Source organism: Pseudorasbora parva, chromosome 6 (genome assembly GCF_024679245.1).
Source record: "Pseudorasbora parva isolate DD20220531a chromosome 6, ASM2467924v1, whole genome shotgun sequence".
Taxonomy (NCBI): domain Eukaryota; kingdom Metazoa; phylum Chordata; class Actinopteri; order Cypriniformes; family Gobionidae; genus Pseudorasbora; species Pseudorasbora parva.
In genome coordinates, this window is record NC_090177.1 from 21,892,149 (window position 1) to 21,912,930 (window position 20,782).

At 37.2% G+C, this 20,782-nt stretch overlaps 2 protein-coding genes and 1 non-coding gene across 9 annotated transcripts; all 3 read right to left on the reverse strand.

Moving 5' to 3' along the window:
• Positions 1–494: 494 nt before the first annotated feature.
• Positions 495–12,796, reverse strand: kansl2 (KAT8 regulatory NSL complex subunit 2). Of its 3 annotated transcripts, none has more exons than XM_067446193.1 (10): positions 12,632–12,796; positions 11,629–11,908; positions 11,361–11,539; positions 10,714–10,828; positions 8,157–8,320; positions 7,914–8,080; positions 2,968–3,058; positions 2,343–2,596; positions 1,028–1,231; positions 495–920 (listed from the first exon to the last, which is right to left on the reverse strand). In XM_067446193.1, the coding sequence occupies exons 2-10, from the start codon at positions 11,877–11,879 to the stop codon at positions 825–827; spliced, it is 1,521 nt and encodes a 506-aa protein (XP_067302294.1). In that variant the 5' UTR covers positions 11,880–11,908; positions 12,632–12,796; the 3' UTR covers positions 495–824. The 3 variants fall into 3 exon arrangements, with proteins under 3 accessions (XP_067302294.1, XP_067302297.1, XP_067302295.1); XM_067446196.1 differs by having other exon boundaries at positions 11,629–11,881; positions 12,632–12,714; XM_067446194.1 differs by lacking the exon at positions 12,632–12,796 and adding an exon at positions 12,267–12,458.
• On the reverse strand, positions 2,690–2,830 carry LOC137080132 (small nucleolar RNA SNORA2/SNORA34 family). Its single transcript, XR_010906004.1, has one exon. It is a non-coding gene; the product is annotated as a small nucleolar RNA SNORA2/SNORA34 family (small nucleolar RNA).
• A 151-nt stretch (positions 12,797–12,947) lies between the features above and the next one.
• On the reverse strand, positions 12,948–20,153 carry mlh3 (mutL homolog 3 (E. coli)). Of its 5 annotated transcripts, none has more exons than XM_067446190.1 (13): positions 20,105–20,153; positions 17,229–19,687; positions 17,047–17,148; positions 16,894–16,964; positions 16,659–16,763; positions 16,479–16,563; positions 16,334–16,402; positions 15,558–15,666; positions 15,273–15,432; positions 15,165–15,188; positions 13,898–13,976; positions 13,499–13,647; positions 12,948–13,103 (listed from the first exon to the last, which is right to left on the reverse strand). In XM_067446190.1, the coding sequence occupies exons 2-13, from the start codon at positions 19,684–19,686 to the stop codon at positions 13,008–13,010; spliced, it is 3,507 nt and encodes a 1,168-aa protein (XP_067302291.1). In that variant the 5' UTR covers position 19,687; positions 20,105–20,153; the 3' UTR covers positions 12,948–13,007. The 5 variants fall into 5 exon arrangements, 4 of the variants coding, with proteins under 4 accessions (XP_067302291.1, XP_067302290.1, XP_067302293.1 ...); XM_067446189.1 differs by having other exon boundaries at positions 19,834–20,132; XR_010905335.1 differs by lacking the exon at positions 12,948–13,103 and adding an exon at positions 14,305–14,574 and having other exon boundaries at positions 13,589–13,647; positions 19,834–20,132.
• Positions 20,154–20,782: the final 629 nt, after the last annotated feature.

Consider the following 20,782-nt stretch of genomic DNA (forward strand, 5'->3'; position numbering starts at 1 on the left):
ATTGCCCAGGGTTTTCACTATTTACATGACCCTTTCCAGTCATTTGTTTGTGTAAAACATTATATATATAGATATATATATATATATATATATATATATATATATATATATATATATATATATATACACACACACACATATATATATATTCTGTGAACCAGTTTGATTTCTGTATCTTCTTTTTTTACTCTACAATTTATCACAAATCAAACAATGGCTTGCAAGCAAGTTCTACAGAGCAGGGTTGCATTTCCCAACTATATGGTTTAAAGTTCCATCATTACCAAGAGTTCAAGGAAACTAGTTTGGCTAATGATGCTTTTGGGAAACCCACCCCTAATCGTTACTACAAGCATGTAATCCCCTATAGAAATTTCCATGGCTCTGAAGATAAAAATTCCCTGATATTTCTAGGTTTTCCAAGACCGTGGGAACCCTGACTGTCCCAGAGGAGCTCTTTCATGAGTGCAAAATTATAATTAACAAGAGCAAGATGAGATGTAAAGGTTTATTTTAGTGAACAAATCCCAGTATGATTCATGAAAATCATATGAAGCCAGAAATGTACTGGATTAAAGTAGATGGTGCTTGGAGACTTGACTTTCTGTACAACTATGTCCATATCCTATAACTGCTGTGCATGTTCTTTTAGTTTAACAAAACACAATCTATATCAGAACATGTGCCATTGTGCTATTTTAATTCATGAGAATGTTGAGTTGAATTGTGATGAAAGACTTCCGGAATATGGCTTTTAAATAGATCATTTGAACTGTTCGAAATATCAACAGTATGACAGCTGAGAAAATCAGGTCACAATGTGCTCAGGATAAGGCATCTGTTGTTTTCGTGTCAGAATCCTTTGATGAATTCTGCATGGGAACCGCATGTCCAACTGCTTCAAGTATTTCAGATTCAACCTGTAAAACAAGACAGTAGTTTGGTGCATAAGTGCCCACTAGCCATTGCAAGGAAGAAACACAAAACTGAGGTTGCATCGTTTACCTATTCCAATAATGATAATTACCTCATCTTCTACAGACAACTCGTCTCTCTCCGAGAGCTCAGCATCTTGGGCAGATCCGTCTAGATCTCCATGTTCCGCCCCAGTCAGAATGTCCATGGGGGCCTCGGCAATCTCTCTGATGGTTTGGTCCTCTAATGCGAGCGCTGTGTCGAACAGCAAGGGGGACGGGGGACACTGCAATCCCTCATCTTCAACATCAAGATCCTGCACACAAAGAGACTATAATTACATCACTGATGATTAGGGATGCACTAATATTTCAACTCTGGACAGTATCTATTTTATGTTAAGAACATTACCAATGGCTGATATTAAATCCCATGCTATTTTTGTCTGAAAATAAATAGATAAATCAAAACTAAAATGCTCAAAGAGAATAAGCATCACACAATTATAATGTACAGCATGAAAAATGGATATTCATCTAGAAAATAAAATGTTACACTATCAGTGGTAAACCTTTTTTTTTTTTTTTAAAGAACATGTAAACATGTAAAATGTCCAAGTAGGAGAAATCCTATTCCAGATAGAAAAAATTTACTAATAATTGATTTGGTATTCATATTTGTACCAAACAACATCTTGATTGGTTTTAATCTGAGATACTTTTATTATAATGTCTTCGCAACAAAACTTCCTTTGAAAAGTCTCAATAGCCCATTAATTAAAAATATGAATAATTTAGTATATTAATAAAAAAATTATAATTATCTAAGACAACCAGAAAATACTGGCACTTCGTCATTTCTTTCATATGCGTTTTAACATGTTTTTTTTAAAACAATTATTTTGTTTTTTAAATCAAAGATTTCAAAATTGAAGTGTCATTGACAGCCAAATAACAAACACAAAATTCAGCAATGTTGTTTGCGTCTTTGAAGGCAGGCAGTGGGAACAAATAATGGAAAAGCACATAAATAGTCTGTAGCATAACAAGAAAATGAGACGTTTCCAAAAATGAAATTAAATGAGAGGTTTTACTGTGGGCACAGAAAAAGTCAGACACAAAATTAAAGGAAGATGACTGCTGAACATTGAGATTAATTTGCTTTTCATTAATGTGAAGCTCCGGGATATGATTTACACAGCGGGGAACATATTTGAGCAGCACTGTTAGCAGGCATGTAGATACTTGATGGATACCTCAGCAATCTGAAGATGGAGTAAGATATTTTGGTGAACACATTTAGTGCAGATTATGGTGTTAATTATTCTGATAATGCCAAACTCTACATGAAGGGATTTCCAAAACACAAGGAAAGCAATTGACAGCAGCGATTTTCATTTTAATAGGAAAAACCAACACAAATCATACATCACTGAATTCCAGAGGTAGATTTTCTGTTGGCTGGAGCTCTGCAGCACTGAGGTACATGTCTGTGGGCGCAGACGCCAGCTGCTCTGGGGCAAGAGACTCCTGCTCAGGCTGGTACATGGGTGGAGGCAGAGACAGGTGCAGAGGACAGCGGGGCTCCTCTGACTGTCCCATGTGCACAGGCCGATCACATGGAACGTCTTTCAGACCAGGGCACATCTTGAATAAAACTTGGCTACTATCTTGATAAATGTCTATTGTGCAGGGTTAAGAAGCGAGAAGGAGAACTGAGGAAATAGCTTTTAACTTGTCAAAGATATAGGAGGCTAGTGGAGGTGTAAAACTTAAACTGTTCCTTCAAACCGAATCGACTTATCCCATTAAATAATTCTGGGAAGTCAACAGAACACACGATTAGAAGACTTTTGTATAAGCCACTGTTTGAAACCAACAACTACAGCAAGCTGTGGGCCTTGATTCAGGGCTACAAGAGAATGTGAATGTTTATGCATACCATTCAAATAAATTATTAGCTAAATACATGTATTATTTTAGTTCAAAAGTCAGTTTACATTTTTTTTAATAGATCTGAACATAAAGTTACAGCATAAATAAATAAGGATACGAGAGACACAATGTCGTGTCATTGGCAGACACTGATTTGAACAGCGTGTTCCTTCCACAAAGGAAATGCATCTCTGGCCTAAACGCATCGCCTGTGTTGGGGGAAGAAAAAAAACAAAATAATTAAAAGATGCACAAATTATATTAATAAAATAACTGAGCATGACAATAGGCTCAGACTGACGCCCATGGCCGTAGCCAGCTGTGAGGTCACGAGGTCCAGACCTCTGTATTTTTCAGAGGTGTATAAAATAATTGCCTAATATAGTATTACCTCTACTTTTGTGCTGCAAGGATATTGCAAAGGACCAAGATCTCCTCATCCGAGCTATCTCCAGTGTTTCCCACACATTGACTACTTTGTGGCAGTCCGCCACAGAATCAACACCGGCCGCCACATATGCCTTCATGTCACGGCACTCTCAATAGTTCTAGACAAACTAGTGCTGTGTCAAGGCCAGTGTTTCCCAACCGGGGTGCCGCAAGAAGGGGTGCCGAGACGCACTTGCAACGCAGTTCATCTCACATCTGACGACGCATCTTTAATATGGGTTGTAACTTGAAAATAATGCTTTATGTATGTTTCTGTTGATAGATGCATGGGCTGGCTCAGTTATACACTCAAAACGGTCTCTTTGTAAAATTTGTTTGTGTTGTGTGGTCCGGATAAGGGCTGGGCGATATGTTAATTTTTGGGGGGCGATAATCGCCTTCAAAAACATCGCGATATCCGATAATATCATCTACTCCGCACTGATCCCCGCGCCACAATTTTCCAGGCATAAAATGGAGGACAACGCTTAATATCCAAGAAAAGATGTACATTAGTAATTTGGCAGTATTATGGATTTAAACCAAATGCAAATGGTGAACCAGTGGATCCAACAGAGGCTATCTGCAGGCTGTGCAAAAAAAAAGAAGAAGAAAAAAAAGAAAGAAAGTGAACCCTCCGCAGCCATATTCACGTAGGCTACACCATACCCAGCAGTAGCGGCCTCGTTTCCGCTCTGCAGCCGCTTCTCAAAGACGACGGATATGTGGTCGAGCGGCAATGACACATTAAATGTCAATTAGAGCTTAGATTGTGCTCAAAAAAATCAAGCCCGACCCTACCGGAGCTTGTGCTCGTTGTGTCCGAGCCTTGCCCGGCCCGGCACATTAACTAATTATGAGAACGAGCATGTAATGAGCGAAGCGGACCGGAGTGACTCATGTTAAAACTAAAATTAACGAAAAAAGCTGATAACATCACTGTTTTCCCAGAACGACTGGAAATCAAATTTTGCTGCAATATTGTCCCGTTTAACACTGTGAAGCTGCTTTGAAACAATCGTCATTGTAAAAGAACTATATAATAAATAAAGCTGACTTGGCTTGACTCGGCTCAATAATCCGCAGGCGCGCTCGTGAACCGCTCACCTGTAAAATAATTAAATCCAGCTCAGACATTTATCTGTAGCTCACTTTGTTGTAGCCATTAAACAATGTTTGTCTTCTTTCTTTTTGCATATTATGTTTGAAAAGGCCTATTATAATAGTATATTTACATTTCATCTGATTATGATAAGTGCAAAGATGCGAGTGAGTCAGAAATGCTTTTGGTGGTTATATTTAGTTTAATATTAAGTTTTGTTTTGTAGAAAGCATTCTTTCGTTTTGTTTAAATTGTATCTTAATTTTAATAAAGGTTTCTTTGGCCAATTGCCTGGGTTTAATAAATAATATGCAAATGGAAGACGTGTCGAAGTCGCCGGAGTGATCGCTTTAATTTCTTATGAACTGGAGCGCTTGTCTCATAAATAAACCAAAATGCAGCAGGCTACTTGCCTCACAGACAAGAGAAATATGCGCATAGAAAGCTTAAAATGTCCACTTTTAAACGAAGCGATTCGAAACCAAAATATGTAATTAAGCAAAGTGCAGTGTTGACGCGAGTAGCTCATGCGTTTCTGTTCAGAATACTGCGCTCCATCACTGCACGAGCTGTGAGTTTTTACTTCACTTTAATATATTTTTCTTTCATTTTTTATATTATAATAATTTTATTCTAACACCTTTATTTTATAGTATTTAAAATACAGGCCTATGGTTAGCTTTTATAGACATTTTCAACCGTTTAAGGTTGAGCTATTTTTTTTCCGTTGAGCTATTTTTCCCCCAAAGGTTTCTCTCTCGTTTTATTTTTAGCGTAAGTAGGCTATTTTAAATGTTTTCCAGGTTTCCATGTTTGATTAATGTTTCTATTATTAATAGGCTATTATATTTATAATTTAGCCTAATAGGAAATAATATTATTTAGAGCGTTTTAAAACATTTAGCCAAGCCAATGTGCTTCTCTTTGCGCGTGTATAATGAAAACACAACCAACGTCTTATCCATAATTCAATGTTTTGCTTGAACACATATAGGCTACTGTAGTTATGCATCAAAAACACTAAAAAGGTGAGTGTATGGTAACTACTATTTATAATGAATTTGGCAACGCAATGTCCTGTGAGTTTATCAGTCGTCATTTTTATGATGTCGATTATCGTCTGATAACACTGACTGTTATCGATATCGACATATTTGCGAGACATCTTCGATATATGATAATATCGTCATATCGCCCAGCCCTAGTCCGGATATGACCAGTCATTTTCGCCTGTCTCTGTGCACTCGTCCCAAAGCACGCACTCGTCTCAAAGCACGCAAATGATGAGTTCTCTTTCAAATCTTGTGCTTGAACGGACAACTCACAAAAAAAAGCATGTCAAACTGTCTTGATGAGTATCCTAGCAGACGATCTGTACTCTGTATATGCCTTTATACAGTCAAGGATTACAGTTAAAGGTGCAGTAGCCTTTACTGCTGTCTGTTTAATGTCAAACAAAAGATAAGGACATCACTCACTGCTCTTGATTGAATAGCTTTTGTAAGTTTAATAAGGATTACTTTTTAATTTAAACAGTTAAATATGCAGTTATTTTATATTTGATTACTTTATTCCATTCCTCTGCCTAAAAACCAATGTTAGACCTCCCTGAAAACCCTGAAAAGCATTGTTTATTTTATTAGTATCTTTGCTCAATAGTATTTATTTTAGAAATCACATTTACTCCCCCACATCCCCCAGTTTTGTGTGGCACATTCGAACGGGATAAGCAAAGCTGTTCTGTTCTTCATTAAGAATAGTATTGATATTAATATTAAACACACCATTCAATCAGTTTGCTCCCAAATTGGTACTTATTCTAAAGTGAAAGTAATCCATCCGGCCGCACGGGAACTCATAACGTTGCGCATTATGAACGCTACATAGTCATAATGTGCACCGTTATGAATTCCCATTGAATGAATTCTCCATTCTTCGTGAAAGATAAAGATAGAAATGCGCACAGGAAATAAAAACTTTGCAAAAATTATACACGATCCACCTAATCCTGGCCAAATCACAGAGTCGCACAGGACTACTATCACAGGACTACGATGTTAAGCGCAAAGTAATTTGCGGGGAAATTTTTACTTTACGAATTACAAACAAGGTGATTTGCACAGGATTAAGATCACAGACATTCTCTGCAATTATTACAAATCACCAGAGTTCCCCAGATAATACTAGTCCCGTGCGAATAAAGCTTTAAAAAAAAGCTCAGAAATGACAGGAATTTTCACGTTGTCATTGTGTTAAGATGGCAGTACCAATAAACCAAACGACCCAAAAATTTTAGACCTGCTCAGAACTCATGTAGACATCTTAAATGTGTATTATAAACAAACCTGCAAACTCCTCAGAGAAAAAAGGTGACGGTGTGGGTGGGGGGGGGGCTCTCATATGAGGATTTGATGCTCAACAAATATTTTTGATGATTAGGGACACTGAAGACTGGATTAATGCTGATAAATTCAGCTTTGATCACAGGAATAAATTACACTTTTCTATATTCACATAGAAAAAAGGCTGTTTTCATTGTGAAATAAAATACCATTACAAATATTTTTTAAATACTGTTTTAACTGTATTTCGATTAAATAAATGCAGCTTTGGTGAGCAGAAGATAAACATTTAAAAAGCTGCCAGTTAGCACTGCATTATTCATACGATATAGGCCTACTTTACTGTCAATAAATAGCCTACATTGAGATGGCTTGAAACACACACATAGCGCATATATTGTCGCAATCGTCTGATTGTCGTTGTCACGTTTCAGCTCATAACGATTGTTTTCCTTCAGCTGCAGCACCAGCATGACAGTAAGTTTCTACGAATCCGCTTTTGGACTTTCTGTGAGAGCGCCGACCTCATATTTAGATACGAATAAAATGACAGGTCATGCATAGATTATTTTTTGTCTCTGAATTTAAATCTTGATGTATTCACATTGGTTTTTATGTATAAATACACTTGCATGTGACCTCAAGAAGCGCGCAATCAACTGAGGTAGAGAAAGCTGTCTTTAGCATCCCTGTTAACTTGCCCGCCTTTGCGCAAGTAACGTCGGTTCGAATCCCGCTCGGAGCGGGTCGACTAGGATCTGTGAGACCCAGTAAAAGTGCGGGGGATGAAAATACACTTTATTAAAAGTGCAGAGGGCACGTCCCCACCCCATAATCTACGCCCATGCTTGAATTGAAATCTAAGCTTGCTTCCTTCCAACCGTCAGACTCGCATGGTAGCCAGGCGTCTCATTCAATCAATGGCGAGCTCAGTTGACGCTGTGTGCTTCAAGATTCTGGGGCAAGTGCTAAGATTCCGATTGGCCCAGAGAAATGTCAGTTATCCAATAATGTTTCGTATGTCTAATCTACAGAACTGCACTTTATAATTATAAAACCCTGCATACAGCCCTGCTGATGCCCATTTGACAATCTAACAATCAAATTTCATTCAGGTCTGTTAAAACCAGTTTAAACATTTTATTACAGAGAAACAAAACCATAAGACATTACTAGAAAGTCCATCCATACCTGTGGCGTGCCTCCCTCAGTAATTGCTTGTCTTCGTTCTCTGAGCTGGCGATGTAACAACGCCTCTACACCATAGCGACGGCGATAACGCCGCAGAGCCTTTAATTTTTTCAGGTTCTCTCGTTCCTTCATGGACAGGCCCTCTGGACCCGTTAACAAGCTGCCACCTGTATCAAAAAAATGTACTGTATTATATGTTGACAATACATGAATGCAACCAACGAATGACAGCAGCAGCCTTACCAATAGTCTCATGCTCAATTTTGCGACTGTGCAGGTATCGTCGTTTCTTTTCTTTTAATAAATGTTGAAGACGTTTGAATTGGTCTATGTAGAGGGACTGAAGTCTGATTAGTTTTTCACGCGTGATGAGCGCCACCTCCTCTGCTGTGTAAACACCTGCATGCCTATAGAAAATAAGTCACACTCCATCAGCTAAAGTAGGGCTACATGATAATGGATAAAATGATAATCATGATTACTATAATTAGTATCATTACAGCAGCTTTTATTAGCAGGGATGCATTAAAATGATGAAGTGACAGTTATACATCAACTTACAATAGGTTGAATTACACGTCTGCCACAGCCTGACTGGGTCTATCATTTTTAATGGTACTTTTAAACTTTGGGTTTCGGTAGTAACCCAAGAACAAAAGGACCAACAAAATTTGACTGCTTTACGGCATATACATCACTTCCACCACCACTTCCTTACATTCGGACGTGTGAGCCCAACTATCGTTTTTTTGTTGGATGTTATAGTCATGTCCTAAGCAGCACAGAAAAATAAAAAAGCAAAGGTTTTGTTGGAGGAAAGCATTAAGAGGAAACAAAAGTGATCGGATTAAAGGCAGGACAAGGATCAACATTGGGCCAGCGTTTGCTCGATGGCGTGAGCTAAAGGAGGCGTGCCCAACCAATGATGACTTGGCTGTCATGCTTGCTATAGTTATTACCTACCACTCAAACATTGAATTGACGCATCATAGATTATAAAACGGTAAACAATAGACTAGGCTACTATAATGATGCTGGCCTGTAAATGTGAGCATCACGATCATTTGGCGTTTGAAAAAAATCAAACCAATGATATTATATTCATATGACATGCTGAAACATATGCCACTGTACCTGAGATGAAGACATTTCACACGCGACGCAATCAGAACAACTGCATCTGAACAGTGTTCAGGGTAACTGATAGTGATGCACGGGTCTGCTTTTTTTCCAACTCTCGGGTCTTTTATGAATTATTTGACCCTCCCCACACCACTGTATATATTTTTATAACCCGCCCCGCACACACAACCTTTAAAGGTCCCGTTCTTCGTGTGTTTTCGAAGCTTTGATTATGTTTACAGTGTGCAATATAACGAGTTCATGTTTCGCATGTAAAAAAAACAGTATTTTTCACACAGTTTACTTATCTGTACAGCGCTGTTTCCTCTGTCCTAAAAACGGCCTGATGATTTTCTTGTTCTATGAAGTCCCTACTTCAGAAATACGCAACGAGTTCTGATTAGGCCAGCGCTTCACGTGTTCTGATTGGACAGCAGCTTAGCGCACTTTGCCCGGAAAGGTCCCGCCTCTTACCATAACGGGGAAATGCAAGTGCTGAATGTGCGCTCTTCTCCACGTGGAAGAGCAACAAGACCACGCCCCCTATTTTGCGTGTTCTTCTGGGTGGCGGGTTAGTCAACAAACTGCTGTAGGCTTTAACAGGGAACTTCAGTTAAATAAAATATCTCGCTTGGCATTTAACTTTGAGCTTTATAATTGTACAGGTATTATTTATGCTCTAACAGCAACAATACACACTACCTAAAGTTTGAAAGATGGAATTGCGAAGAACGGGACCTTTAAATAGACATACCGGGTCCCAGGGTTATGAGCCGACCCCGCTCATCACTAGTTCAGGGCTATCATGGATGTCATGTCAACAAATGCATGCCGCGCATCCCCTGATGAAGGATGACAGAGTTTACGACAGTAGCAGAGGACAATATTTTTTCCCAATTGTAGGAGGACCCCAAGAGCAAAAGTTACCTAGTGCTGTTTAAATAGAAAAGTTATTTTTTAATAGTATTTCACAATATAAAAAAATGACAATATACTTCTTTAAAAACATTTTTTTTAAACTTACTGTTCTAAAAATTTTGACCAGTAGTGTATGTGTATTAGGGATGCCACAATTGTCAATATAATATTGAACTGTTCGCTACGCCATTCAAGCACTGAAGGTGCAGAGCCCCTCTTGAAATTGTTAGATTTCTTATTATTATTATTCCGTCATTGAAGTCTATGGCAGCCCATAGAACCGCTTGCGGGAAAGTTATGAATTTTGGTACACCTATAGAGGTCAGTACCAATAGTAACCACGCCAAATTTGGAGTCTTTAAAACATTCCCTCTAGCGCCACCACCAGTCCAAAGTTTCACTCATGTTTATGCTACAGCAAACACTCGTGATTATTATTTATTTGTGAGACGCTCATTTAGGCAGAATTTCACAAAGGAGTATCACAACTCCAATATAAATGTTTATCAGTGTTGTCAGATCATCAGCACTTTTTTGCACCGCAGAGAGCACATTGTTGCCAGATTTAGATGATAAAACACTAGGAAGAAAATGTATCCTTTTTAGAGAAAAGCCACATTTGGGGGATTTATTCTCTTGGCATCTGGCAATCCAAAGGAGAAAAGTGCACTGAGGTTTGTTACCAATGGAAGATAATGGAAATGTATTCAAACTGATTTTGACAAAGCAGATAAGAAGAATCAAATAAGCAATGTCTCACTTTAAAGGATCTTCGTGGTCACTATCAAGACTTTCAGCATCACTGTCAGGGTCTCCTCTCCACGTCTGATCCAAAACAATTGGATCCTGCTCCTCCTCACTCCAGCTATCTTCATCTATACAAGGGAAATAAATACAGACAAAATACATCACAAAAAGAAAATTCACCACTTGCATCGTTATTTTATTATGTCCAAATCTATTAAACATTTGGATCAAAAGGCAACACATAAAATGACTAATACTCTAAGTATTTCTGTTTAAATTCATAAATGTTTAAATGGCACAATATCACAATAAAATAATACACTGCATAAACTATCAGTATCAATTGATGTTAAATCATATTATATATATATATATATATATATATATATATATATATATATATATATATATATATATATATATATATATATATATATATAAAATTTAACATGCAAAAATTGCAGCATTCTGCTTGTTATAATGGGGTCTTTGTTGCTTGTTGATTTCACTGCCGGTAATTTCCTCTGGAGCACCAATCAAACTGGTGTCACTTTAGTTGCAAAGAAAAATTTCAACCTTTCCAAACTTTAAAAGAGATTTCTCAATGATTACAATGCCAAAAGCAAGTAACAGCGCGATTTGAAGCAAGTTAGATCTCACCTAGTATGCGACTAGCTTCACTCCGGCCCTCCTGACTGTGAGCTCCAGATTCTGGCCGACTGTAGCCACTGAGCTGGGACAGTAGAACTTCGGGCGACGGTCCAGAAGCAGACGCCTTCCGCATTTGAGCTTGTTGAACTAAAGCATTTCTGCGCGCATGCTCAGCACAGAACGCTACCCTAACATAAAGAAAAACAACATTACTAGTCAAATGTCTACAGCAGCTACATTCTTAACCATGTTAAGGCAGTAAAGCAAGCACATTCACCCCTCTTTTTTCTCTGGTTTTGGGGCTGCATTAGGGCAGCGTTTGCCATTCTTGTTGGAAACATAACTGCATTGCCTGTACGGAGCATTTTTATCTTCAAGTACATGTTTGATGCAGAACTCCAGGCCCTCCAAACGAGGCTGTGAACAAGGTCTCTGGGTGAAGGAGCAGGTCTGAGGCTCTTGAGAGCGAGCAGCTTGAGTCACTCGGCCTCTGCTGGATGGCAGCACGTGGATCCGAATCCTGTTCATCACTGATGCAGTGAGCAAGTTAACATAACCTAATCAAATACAGACACTATTACTTAGGTCATTACTACAGCATAAAAATGTTATGTATTAAGAAAATAATGCAGCGTAATATGCTTAGAGCATAACCACAAAACATTTGTTTGTTTGTTTTTAACTTTTAACATTTAAAAATATCCGCATCAAAAATTTTAAACTCCCCGATATGTCTAGGTTTTCCATGACCTGATACTTAAGTTACAGTTCCTGCAAACCACATGTCATAAATGCTGCAATTCACGTATAAACAAAGTGGCCAAAACGGTCCGGAATGCATTATGCGCATCTTCTAATGATAAACAATAACTTTTAAACGTAACATGGTAACGTTAAGGCTTTACTCTAACGTACATCAGCACACGATATTCGTTTAAATCCCGTTAAAGCATGTGGGCTAAACAGTAATCTTCAAGAGCATTCAACCAATCGTATAAACCAATTCTTTAACTTTACATTAAAAAAACTGTAACGTTAGCATAACTGCGATTTCTTAAACATTATCAGAGATCGTAAGATTGTCGTTTTAATCTTATGCAGAAAGCGCCAAATTCATACGTCAGTGCTGCTGTTCGGCCATCTTTGAATTGGGAGGATAAGATACTCTTGGTTTTAACTCACAAAAACTGATATAATGAATCAATATAATAATCTTCAGTTGAGTATAAAACTGTTCTTAAGTTATTATTATACTTTATCATTTCTACGTGAAAACTCACCTATGGAGCAATACTTGTTAACGTTTAAGTGGGATCTTCCCGCTGCCCCTTCCAGAGATCAACGCAATGCACTAGTAACAATGAGCTCTCAGCTCTGTTAACGTCGTCATCCATTTTAGCGCCCTCCTACGTTTACGTTGATTGGACCACAACCTTGTAAGGAACCATTTCATTGGAGGAAAATACTTCACGATCGAGTACAGACGTTTATTATTGGCTACTCTATCCCAGAGCAGTTGTTGTTGTGGCAGCAACTGTATGCGCCAAAATTGTAACAAAATAAAAGCAGTCCAGCAATACACAGAAGCAGGCAAACTCTAAAATAAATAATTTAATTCAAAAACGGTGAAGTGCAGGAGGTTTTTTGTTTATAAATTCATTCTTTGTTTTGTGCAAGAGATTGATCTTTTCCATAAAGCTGCCATGACTTGTACATCCTTCTCAATTTCCTCAAATTTGGTTTGGGAAGATCCTGTGTGGATATAAAAAATAAACATATAAAATATTAGAAAAAACAACAACAACAACAACAACAACAAAAAACAATCAGGCTATGGGTTATGCCTGATAATGCTATGCTTATCCTCAGCTTTTATGATATTCCAAAGCAAACTAAATTTGTTAGTTAAAACGAATATACTTTATTTTATAGTGTCAATGTTATAGTGTATCATATATTTAAGTACTGAGTTATATTAACTAACTACATGCTTATATTAAATAACTACATGAGCTAGGATACGATTAGGGTTTGGTTAAGGGTTAGTTGCATGTAATTATGCAAAATGTACTGTTATAACTATGGTAAGTGCATGTAACATATGTAACAAGGACACTGTCAAATAAAGTGATTCTGTTGAAATATACCTGTTGATCTTCTAAGTGGTGAAGATCTGCCAGAGGAACCATGGAAGGTCTTCCATGAGCACATTGGAAAGGAAGATGACAAGAGGAGAGCGAGCTCACCAGACTACAGCACTCCTCTTTACTCAAAATATCATTGAACTTAATTGCTCCTGTTAGAGAGAAATAAGGCAAATAAACAAATTAAATTCAATTTAAACTAGAATATTTTGAAAAAACTATTGCCTACATAGTTAAAAGTACCAAATAAAATTGGACAATTGTTAAATGTACACAAAAATGTTTAGACGCATTGTGGCGTCTTTTGTAAATGGGGGGATGAGAGACTGTTTCCGTGTTCCCAATAACAGTTAATAAATAGAATATATTTAAGTTAAACTCAGTGATGGATTTATAACTAACCATGACAAGCTTGTGAAGCGAGAACATTGTGTACTGTCAGAGGCAGTGTTCCTCTCACTCTTCCTGTTGAGCGAAGAAGCTGCAATATGAGTAAAAAATAAATTAAAAAATAATTATATATATTTCATAAATATGCTGTATATCCTGTTCAAGCTCAAAAAACATCCCATTTTGTTCACATATTAGATACAGTAGTATCTAGTGCTGGGTAGTAACTGATTACATGTAATCTAGATTATGTAATTAGATTCCAAAAATGAAATACTTGGAATTGGATTATATTATGTGTGAAAAAACCCACATAATTTATTGAACACATTATTACTTAACATTCACAAAATGTACGTCAATTATTCAGAATTCATATTCACTTTTTTATCTTTTAAATTTTCTTTTCATTTGCTTACATTTGTTCAGAAAGTCACACACTGCCAGTGTCACACACACTGGCCAGTCAGGATGACTATAGACCTTATTCAGAGCAGTGTCATGACAGGTATGAGAGCCAAGGTTGTGAGGAATCAACTGACCATATTTTCCATGGCATCTGCTATAAAAAGCAGGATAAAGCTCCTAGATCTTTTATAATTTTCCACAGCACATGTTGTCTGGAGTTGTTGTTGTTTTTTTTTTTGTCTAATGACATTTCTTGGTAAGATATTTTTGCAGTGTTTCGCCTGCAGAACAATCCAAAAACACATTAACAGTACAACATACTGAAGAGATTTATGTCTATTCCTCGCCGTCTTTCCCGTTAAAAATCAAATATTGCGATGCTGTGAATGAGGTCTTTAATTATGTGAAGAACTGAAAGGCCACAAATCATAAACAAATAAAATATTTAATCTTTTTGGTAAAGTTTTATTTTGATATTTTTTATTTTAAAAATTACTTCTATTAATTTAAAATTTGTGTGATTTAATTAATTTTGTAGCTTTTCGATTTACAATGCCTCCTCAGATCCTTCCCAAATGCTAGCTTGGGAAATCCTAATGTAATGTAATTTTCAATGCACTTCATGTTATTATTTTTTTCTCTTTGTATTTTTTATTAATATGGTACAAGATTGTACTATCCAAATCAATGTTATAATCAAATTAGGCAAAAAGTAGTCTTAAAAAGCAGTCAGATTATATTACTTAAAAAGAGTAATGTATTAGATTGCATTACTAACTACAATTTTTTTGTAATTTGTATTCAGCAATAGACTACAATCTGTAAGCAATCTACCCAAAACTGCAAATCACGTATGGACATGCCAGCTCACCTCAATGTGTTCTCGCAGGTAGTCCTACAGAATAAAATATACATGTAAGGGTTAATTAAAATTAATTTGAAATTAAAAATATTAAATGAAATAAGAACCGAGTCTGACCTCTGCTATGGTTTTAATTACTGACCGCCTTCCACGGCGGAGCTCTGTGCTTTCTTTTTCTATGAAACACGTAGGAAGTCTCTCCAACAACACATTCAGTGACTCACTCTTTGGGAGCCTTACATCTAAAGCAAGACCCCTCAGGAAAGCCTGACATGACCTTCAAGAACAAAAGAAAGATTTATGGCGTTTTGTTTCGGCAAAGGTGCAGAACTAATTGAACACACATGCATGTTTAAGAGGAGATGACTATGAGATCAGGAATGTTCAAACAGCTGCACTGACCTCAGAAGTCTCAATTCCTCCTCAGTTACATTAATTTCCAACGGTGGGGTAACACTTGAAGAACATAGCCTCTTTTTTCCAGGTATGTCTGGGTCATCCTCATAGGAGTCTACATCAAACAAGCAGTGTGGGGAAAAATACATTGAATCCATATGCACCTCTTACAGTTTATTAGCCTTTTTTTAATGCTTTTACATGGACTTTGTTTTGTTCTAATCTTCAAATAAATCTAGGGTTGTTAAGATTCCGAAATGTTTATGAAATACATTTATGTTCGCAAAGGCTACATTTGTTTTATTTTTTTGTTTTCGTTTTTACAAATATCAAGAATCTCTGTTTTTCCTATTTTAATATACTTTTAAATGTGATATATTCCTGTGATAGCAAAGATGTATTTTTAGCAGCAATATTACTCTTCTTCAGTGTCACATGATCCTTCAGAAACCATTCTAACATGCTATTTTGGTAATTTAAGGGTTATTTCACCAAAAAATGAAATTTAGACCATGATTTATTCACCCTAAAGCCATCCTAGGTGTATATGACATTCTTTTTTTCAGACAAATACAATCACAGTTACATTTAAAAAAAAAACAAAAAAAAAACTGGCTAATCCAAGCTTTATTATGGCAGCAAATGGGAGCCCACAATTCCACAAATCCATTATAAAAATAATCATATAGAATGCCATATACACCTAAGATGGTTTGAGGGAGAGTAAATCATGGGGTAATTTGATGAACTTTCCCTTTAACCCTTAAATAATTACCATTTACCTGTTACTAACCCCTCCAGTCGAACTCTTTCATGGGCAGCATGTTGATCAACCAACACTAGGAGATTTCCTGCAGGTAAAAGGCAATGACAAATGTTTAGGACATTATCACACTATTTAATGTAATGATGTTCTGGCCATGGCACCTTCATTTGTACTGCTTTCAGCCATATCCTTCTCTGTTGTATTTATCAAACAAGCAAGGAACTTCTTGTCCACTTGATTGATGACCTGAGGTAAAAAATAAATAAATCTTATATTCATTTTCATCAGTGTAAGTGTCAGTTCCTCAGTGCACAAAAAAAGAGTAGATGTGTAATACTTACTCTCATTGTGTGGATCATATTTTTGGTAAACCGGTAAGGGAAAAGAATATTGTGTATTTTTACAGCAAGACCCTCAGCTTGACCACTGGTTACATCCACAGCAACCTTTTCAGAATAATTAATAGTGAGAACAAAATTAATCCGAATATTTTTTTAATGCATTGCATTTAATACATTCATTCAATGTATTAAAATGCTTATATGATTTAATTTATTAAACCAGTAGTCTTTATACCTCTGGTGGCCGTATGAACACTGGGTTACTCCACTCTGAGAATAAAGTCGACAATGAACCTTGGGCATCCTCTTAAAAGAGTAACAAGAAAAACAATTAGTTAATGTGCACTAAAAAGCTGATTTCAGTCCTGCTGTCAATCTAGAGCTGTACCTCTGCTGTCTGTCCCTGAATTAAGTGCTCTTTCTGCTCTGGGCTTGGGCAGAAAGGGAAGTACAATGTCTGTGTGAAATGGATAACACCTGTACTCAAATCCTATGAGCAAAGACAAGCTGATTATAATATAAATATCTGTACATTAGTGATCCAAATATGTCTCACTGAATTTCTCCCACCTGTTCTTGAAATAACACTGACTGCCATATTAGTGACATCTGTGGTACATGGCACTTGAGTCTCCTCCACAGGAGGAGTCTCGTATTTGCTGAGCCCTGTTACTTGGTTTATGTAAACCAGCTTTCCTAAGCAACTGTCATAATGAGGCAGCCAGCTGTTGGACATTGGGATTCTTTCAATACCTTCATTTGTAGTCTGACATTCATTTCCTGTGTTGCTGCACAGAGGATCATGCAAAGAGGTTACGCTGTCTTCATTAACACTGTTCACAATTCCCAAAAAGGGGGTCACATTTTTGTTGCAGGGGTGTGAGTCTTCTAAAATGGAGGAAGGTATTGTTGTGTCCGGCTCAATCTGAGCAAAGACAGGAAAGTCTTTTGTAGAATCATGGACAAGTGAACCAACAGTTCCAGAGGATCCAAATAAAACATCTTCTAAAAGGCTTTTTTCTAATTCACAGGACTTTTCATCAAAGTGCGAGTCATGTACAACTGGAAAAGATAACGTTTCCATAGTAAGAAGGTCTGTATCTCTGCTGACCTCTTTGAATGCCATTTTGTCATGTTTTAATTGAGAACATTTAGCAGCCAATGATATTTGTTCTCCCTTGCTCCATGGTGAAGATTCTACATAACATTTAGAACTATATGGAGCACCTGAAATGTTCCTCGATAAGGGCTTGTCTAAATCATGGAAGCACAAACTAGATTCTACAAAGCAGTCTTTGGATTGTCTAGACGGTTCTGGTGGAGGATTCTGGATTCTGGTTGTTTTTTCAGCATCTTTCCCAAACAACCTTTTGAACTTGTCAAGAGATCCTGTTTCAAAAGACAGAGTTAATTTACGGCATGGTGCAGTTCTGCAAGTCTTTGAGCTGGTACCATAAAAAACATGTTTGTCTTCTTCAATGTCATTTAATGGCAACTTTCTCTTTTTTAGAGAGGAGAACTTTTTTAAACTATCCTGTGCTCCTTTCACATCCAGAATTGAAATCTTGTGTTTTTTGCTTCCCATCGCATTAATGTTGTTGTTATTTTTGTTGTTAACATTAACTGGCAAATCGTTATGGCTTGTATTTGGATAAACTGCATTTTCATCTTCTTTGCTATTGTTATTCATTTCTGCAGCAACTGCACATGTTGTCTGCAAAGGCAAATCGCCACACTGAAGAGCTTTTTCAGCATCTGATTCTTCACTGGGGATGGTTTCGCTGTTTATCGACACTTGCTCCAACATTTGAACACCACCAGAGATGTCCAAACTACTTACATTATCCTTTTTCTCAGGCAATGCTTCACATGTTTGCTCAGGACTGAGGTTTTGTTCTGCCACAGGAGTCTTTGCATGCTTCACTGGACTGCGTGGTAGACCATCAACATTCGTAGAAAAGTCTGTCACCAGATTTTCCTTAGTAAGAAATGCTTTTACTCCTTCTTCAATGCAGATGAGCACATTATCCCAGTCTTTGAACTCTATCAAGGACTTGGCTGGTTCAAGGCATATGTCATACTCTGAGTAATGGCATTTGATATTTAAGACATAGACGCCATGGACATCACACCCACCCTTTTGTTTGGGACTCGATGTTAAAGGATATGCGGTCGGGCTGTTGTTTTGTCTCGCGGCACTGCTTACTCTCTTCAGAAGGCTGTTGAGTGTTTTATGGATTTGTGTCTTCAGAAGAAGTCTCCCATTTACAAAAAGGAATTGCAAGCTGTTATTGTAGTGACCCTCACGGCCGATATGACCAGTCATTTCAAACTGCTCATGGACGTAACTTACTTCTCCGAGCTTTTGGGCTCGATTCAAGCCATGAATCTGAACAAACCTGTAATAGGTACTGCTGGTTTTAGAGAGCTGCACCATCATGTGAGCCGAATTTTCTTTTTTCACTGTAAATGACACAGATGGGTGCATCAGAGATATGGCCTCCACTCTCTGACGGATGCGCTCGGTTTCTAAAACAGCATCCATTCTCTTTCTTCGGACTGGCATGTTGTGGAAAAGATTGTGGACTGACACAGTCGTCCCTGCGGAGGGACGAACAGTTTGAGCTTCCAAAACATCTGATGCATTTGCTTCATTAAAGGTTTTAACGTATGTTTTCACTGACAGCTTAGTCCTAGATGACATTTCCACCATTTCTGCAAGGGAGACAATACTGGAAATGGCTTCCCCTCTAAACCCATAAAATCTGAGATTATCCAGATCCTCCAGCGAGCTGCATTTGCTCGTGTTGTATCGCAATCCCACTTTCTCCATGTCCTCCCGGCACATTCCTGAGCCATTGTCGATCACCTGCAGCTTGCAGGCTTCTATGTCTATTTTGACAGCGACACATGTTGCTCCAGCATCAACACTGTTTAATATGAGCTCCTCCACACATTGTTGCAATGAGAAGATAGCAACACCAGAGCGCAGCTGTGCTTGAACATCTTGGGGCAAACTCTTGATCATTCTAAAAACATAAATGTTAAAATACTTTAATGCACGAAGATGATTAAATCAAATTAAGCAATATTCACAAATGTAAATAAAAACACCTGAGAAAATAATTATCTTTTCATTTTAATTAATTAAACTAAATATTGGTAACTTATATACCTCTTTGGTGGGTTATTTGTAACTGAACGTGCAGAAAAAAGCCATCTGTCAGTTGTCAGCTTTGACGGTTGCCATGTAATACCGGCAAGCGAGCTAACTCTCGTAAAGGGGCATTTCAGTACTTATAAAATTACGTTTTCCAAAGCTGATAGATGTAATACGGCGTTTTGTGTAATTTGTGACGAAAACGCTTTTATGGTATTTCATTCGTTAAATAATTTAAGTGGCACATAACTTATTTCTATTATAGGTTCAATCTACTTTTACTCACATCAACCATAGACGATAACAACAACAACGTGAACTGCAGCGGAAATGACGTCGAAGGATAAGCACTTACCCGCGTGAAGCAAGCGACCGTAGACCAGGCAACATACTACTAGACTAGACTAGAGCATATGCCATGAAGAAAAAACTTCATAACTTGATATTTTAGAAACCTTTTTTTTTGTACAAAGTGCCAAAGTTATTTGGTTTAATTTAGTTAACGTAGTTATTTGATAAATATGTATAAGTTGATTAGCCATATATTTCATCAGAGAAGACTTATGAATAGATAAAATTAAAACAAAACTATGTGTGTGTGTGTGTGTGTGTGTGTGTGTGTGTGCACGCGCGCGCGCGGTTATATATTATTATTTTAAGATATTGCACAATTTTTCCCCGCTAAACATTTTCTATCCAAGTTTAACAAAGATAAAGATGTAAATTGTTAATTTTGTTATTTGCAACTAGACATATTTTTGCCACTCTAAATATAGGCTAGCCTACAAAGAGGTTATGGAAGGAAGTTTTTTAATTGATTAATGACAAATTGGAATGTAATTTTCTTTTGTTATACGAACATGTAATTGTTTTTTTCAAATATGAAATCTGGAATCTGGAATTAATATGAAATTAAGCTTATATTATCAATCTTGTAATCATTTAAGTTTCACATTCATATCAA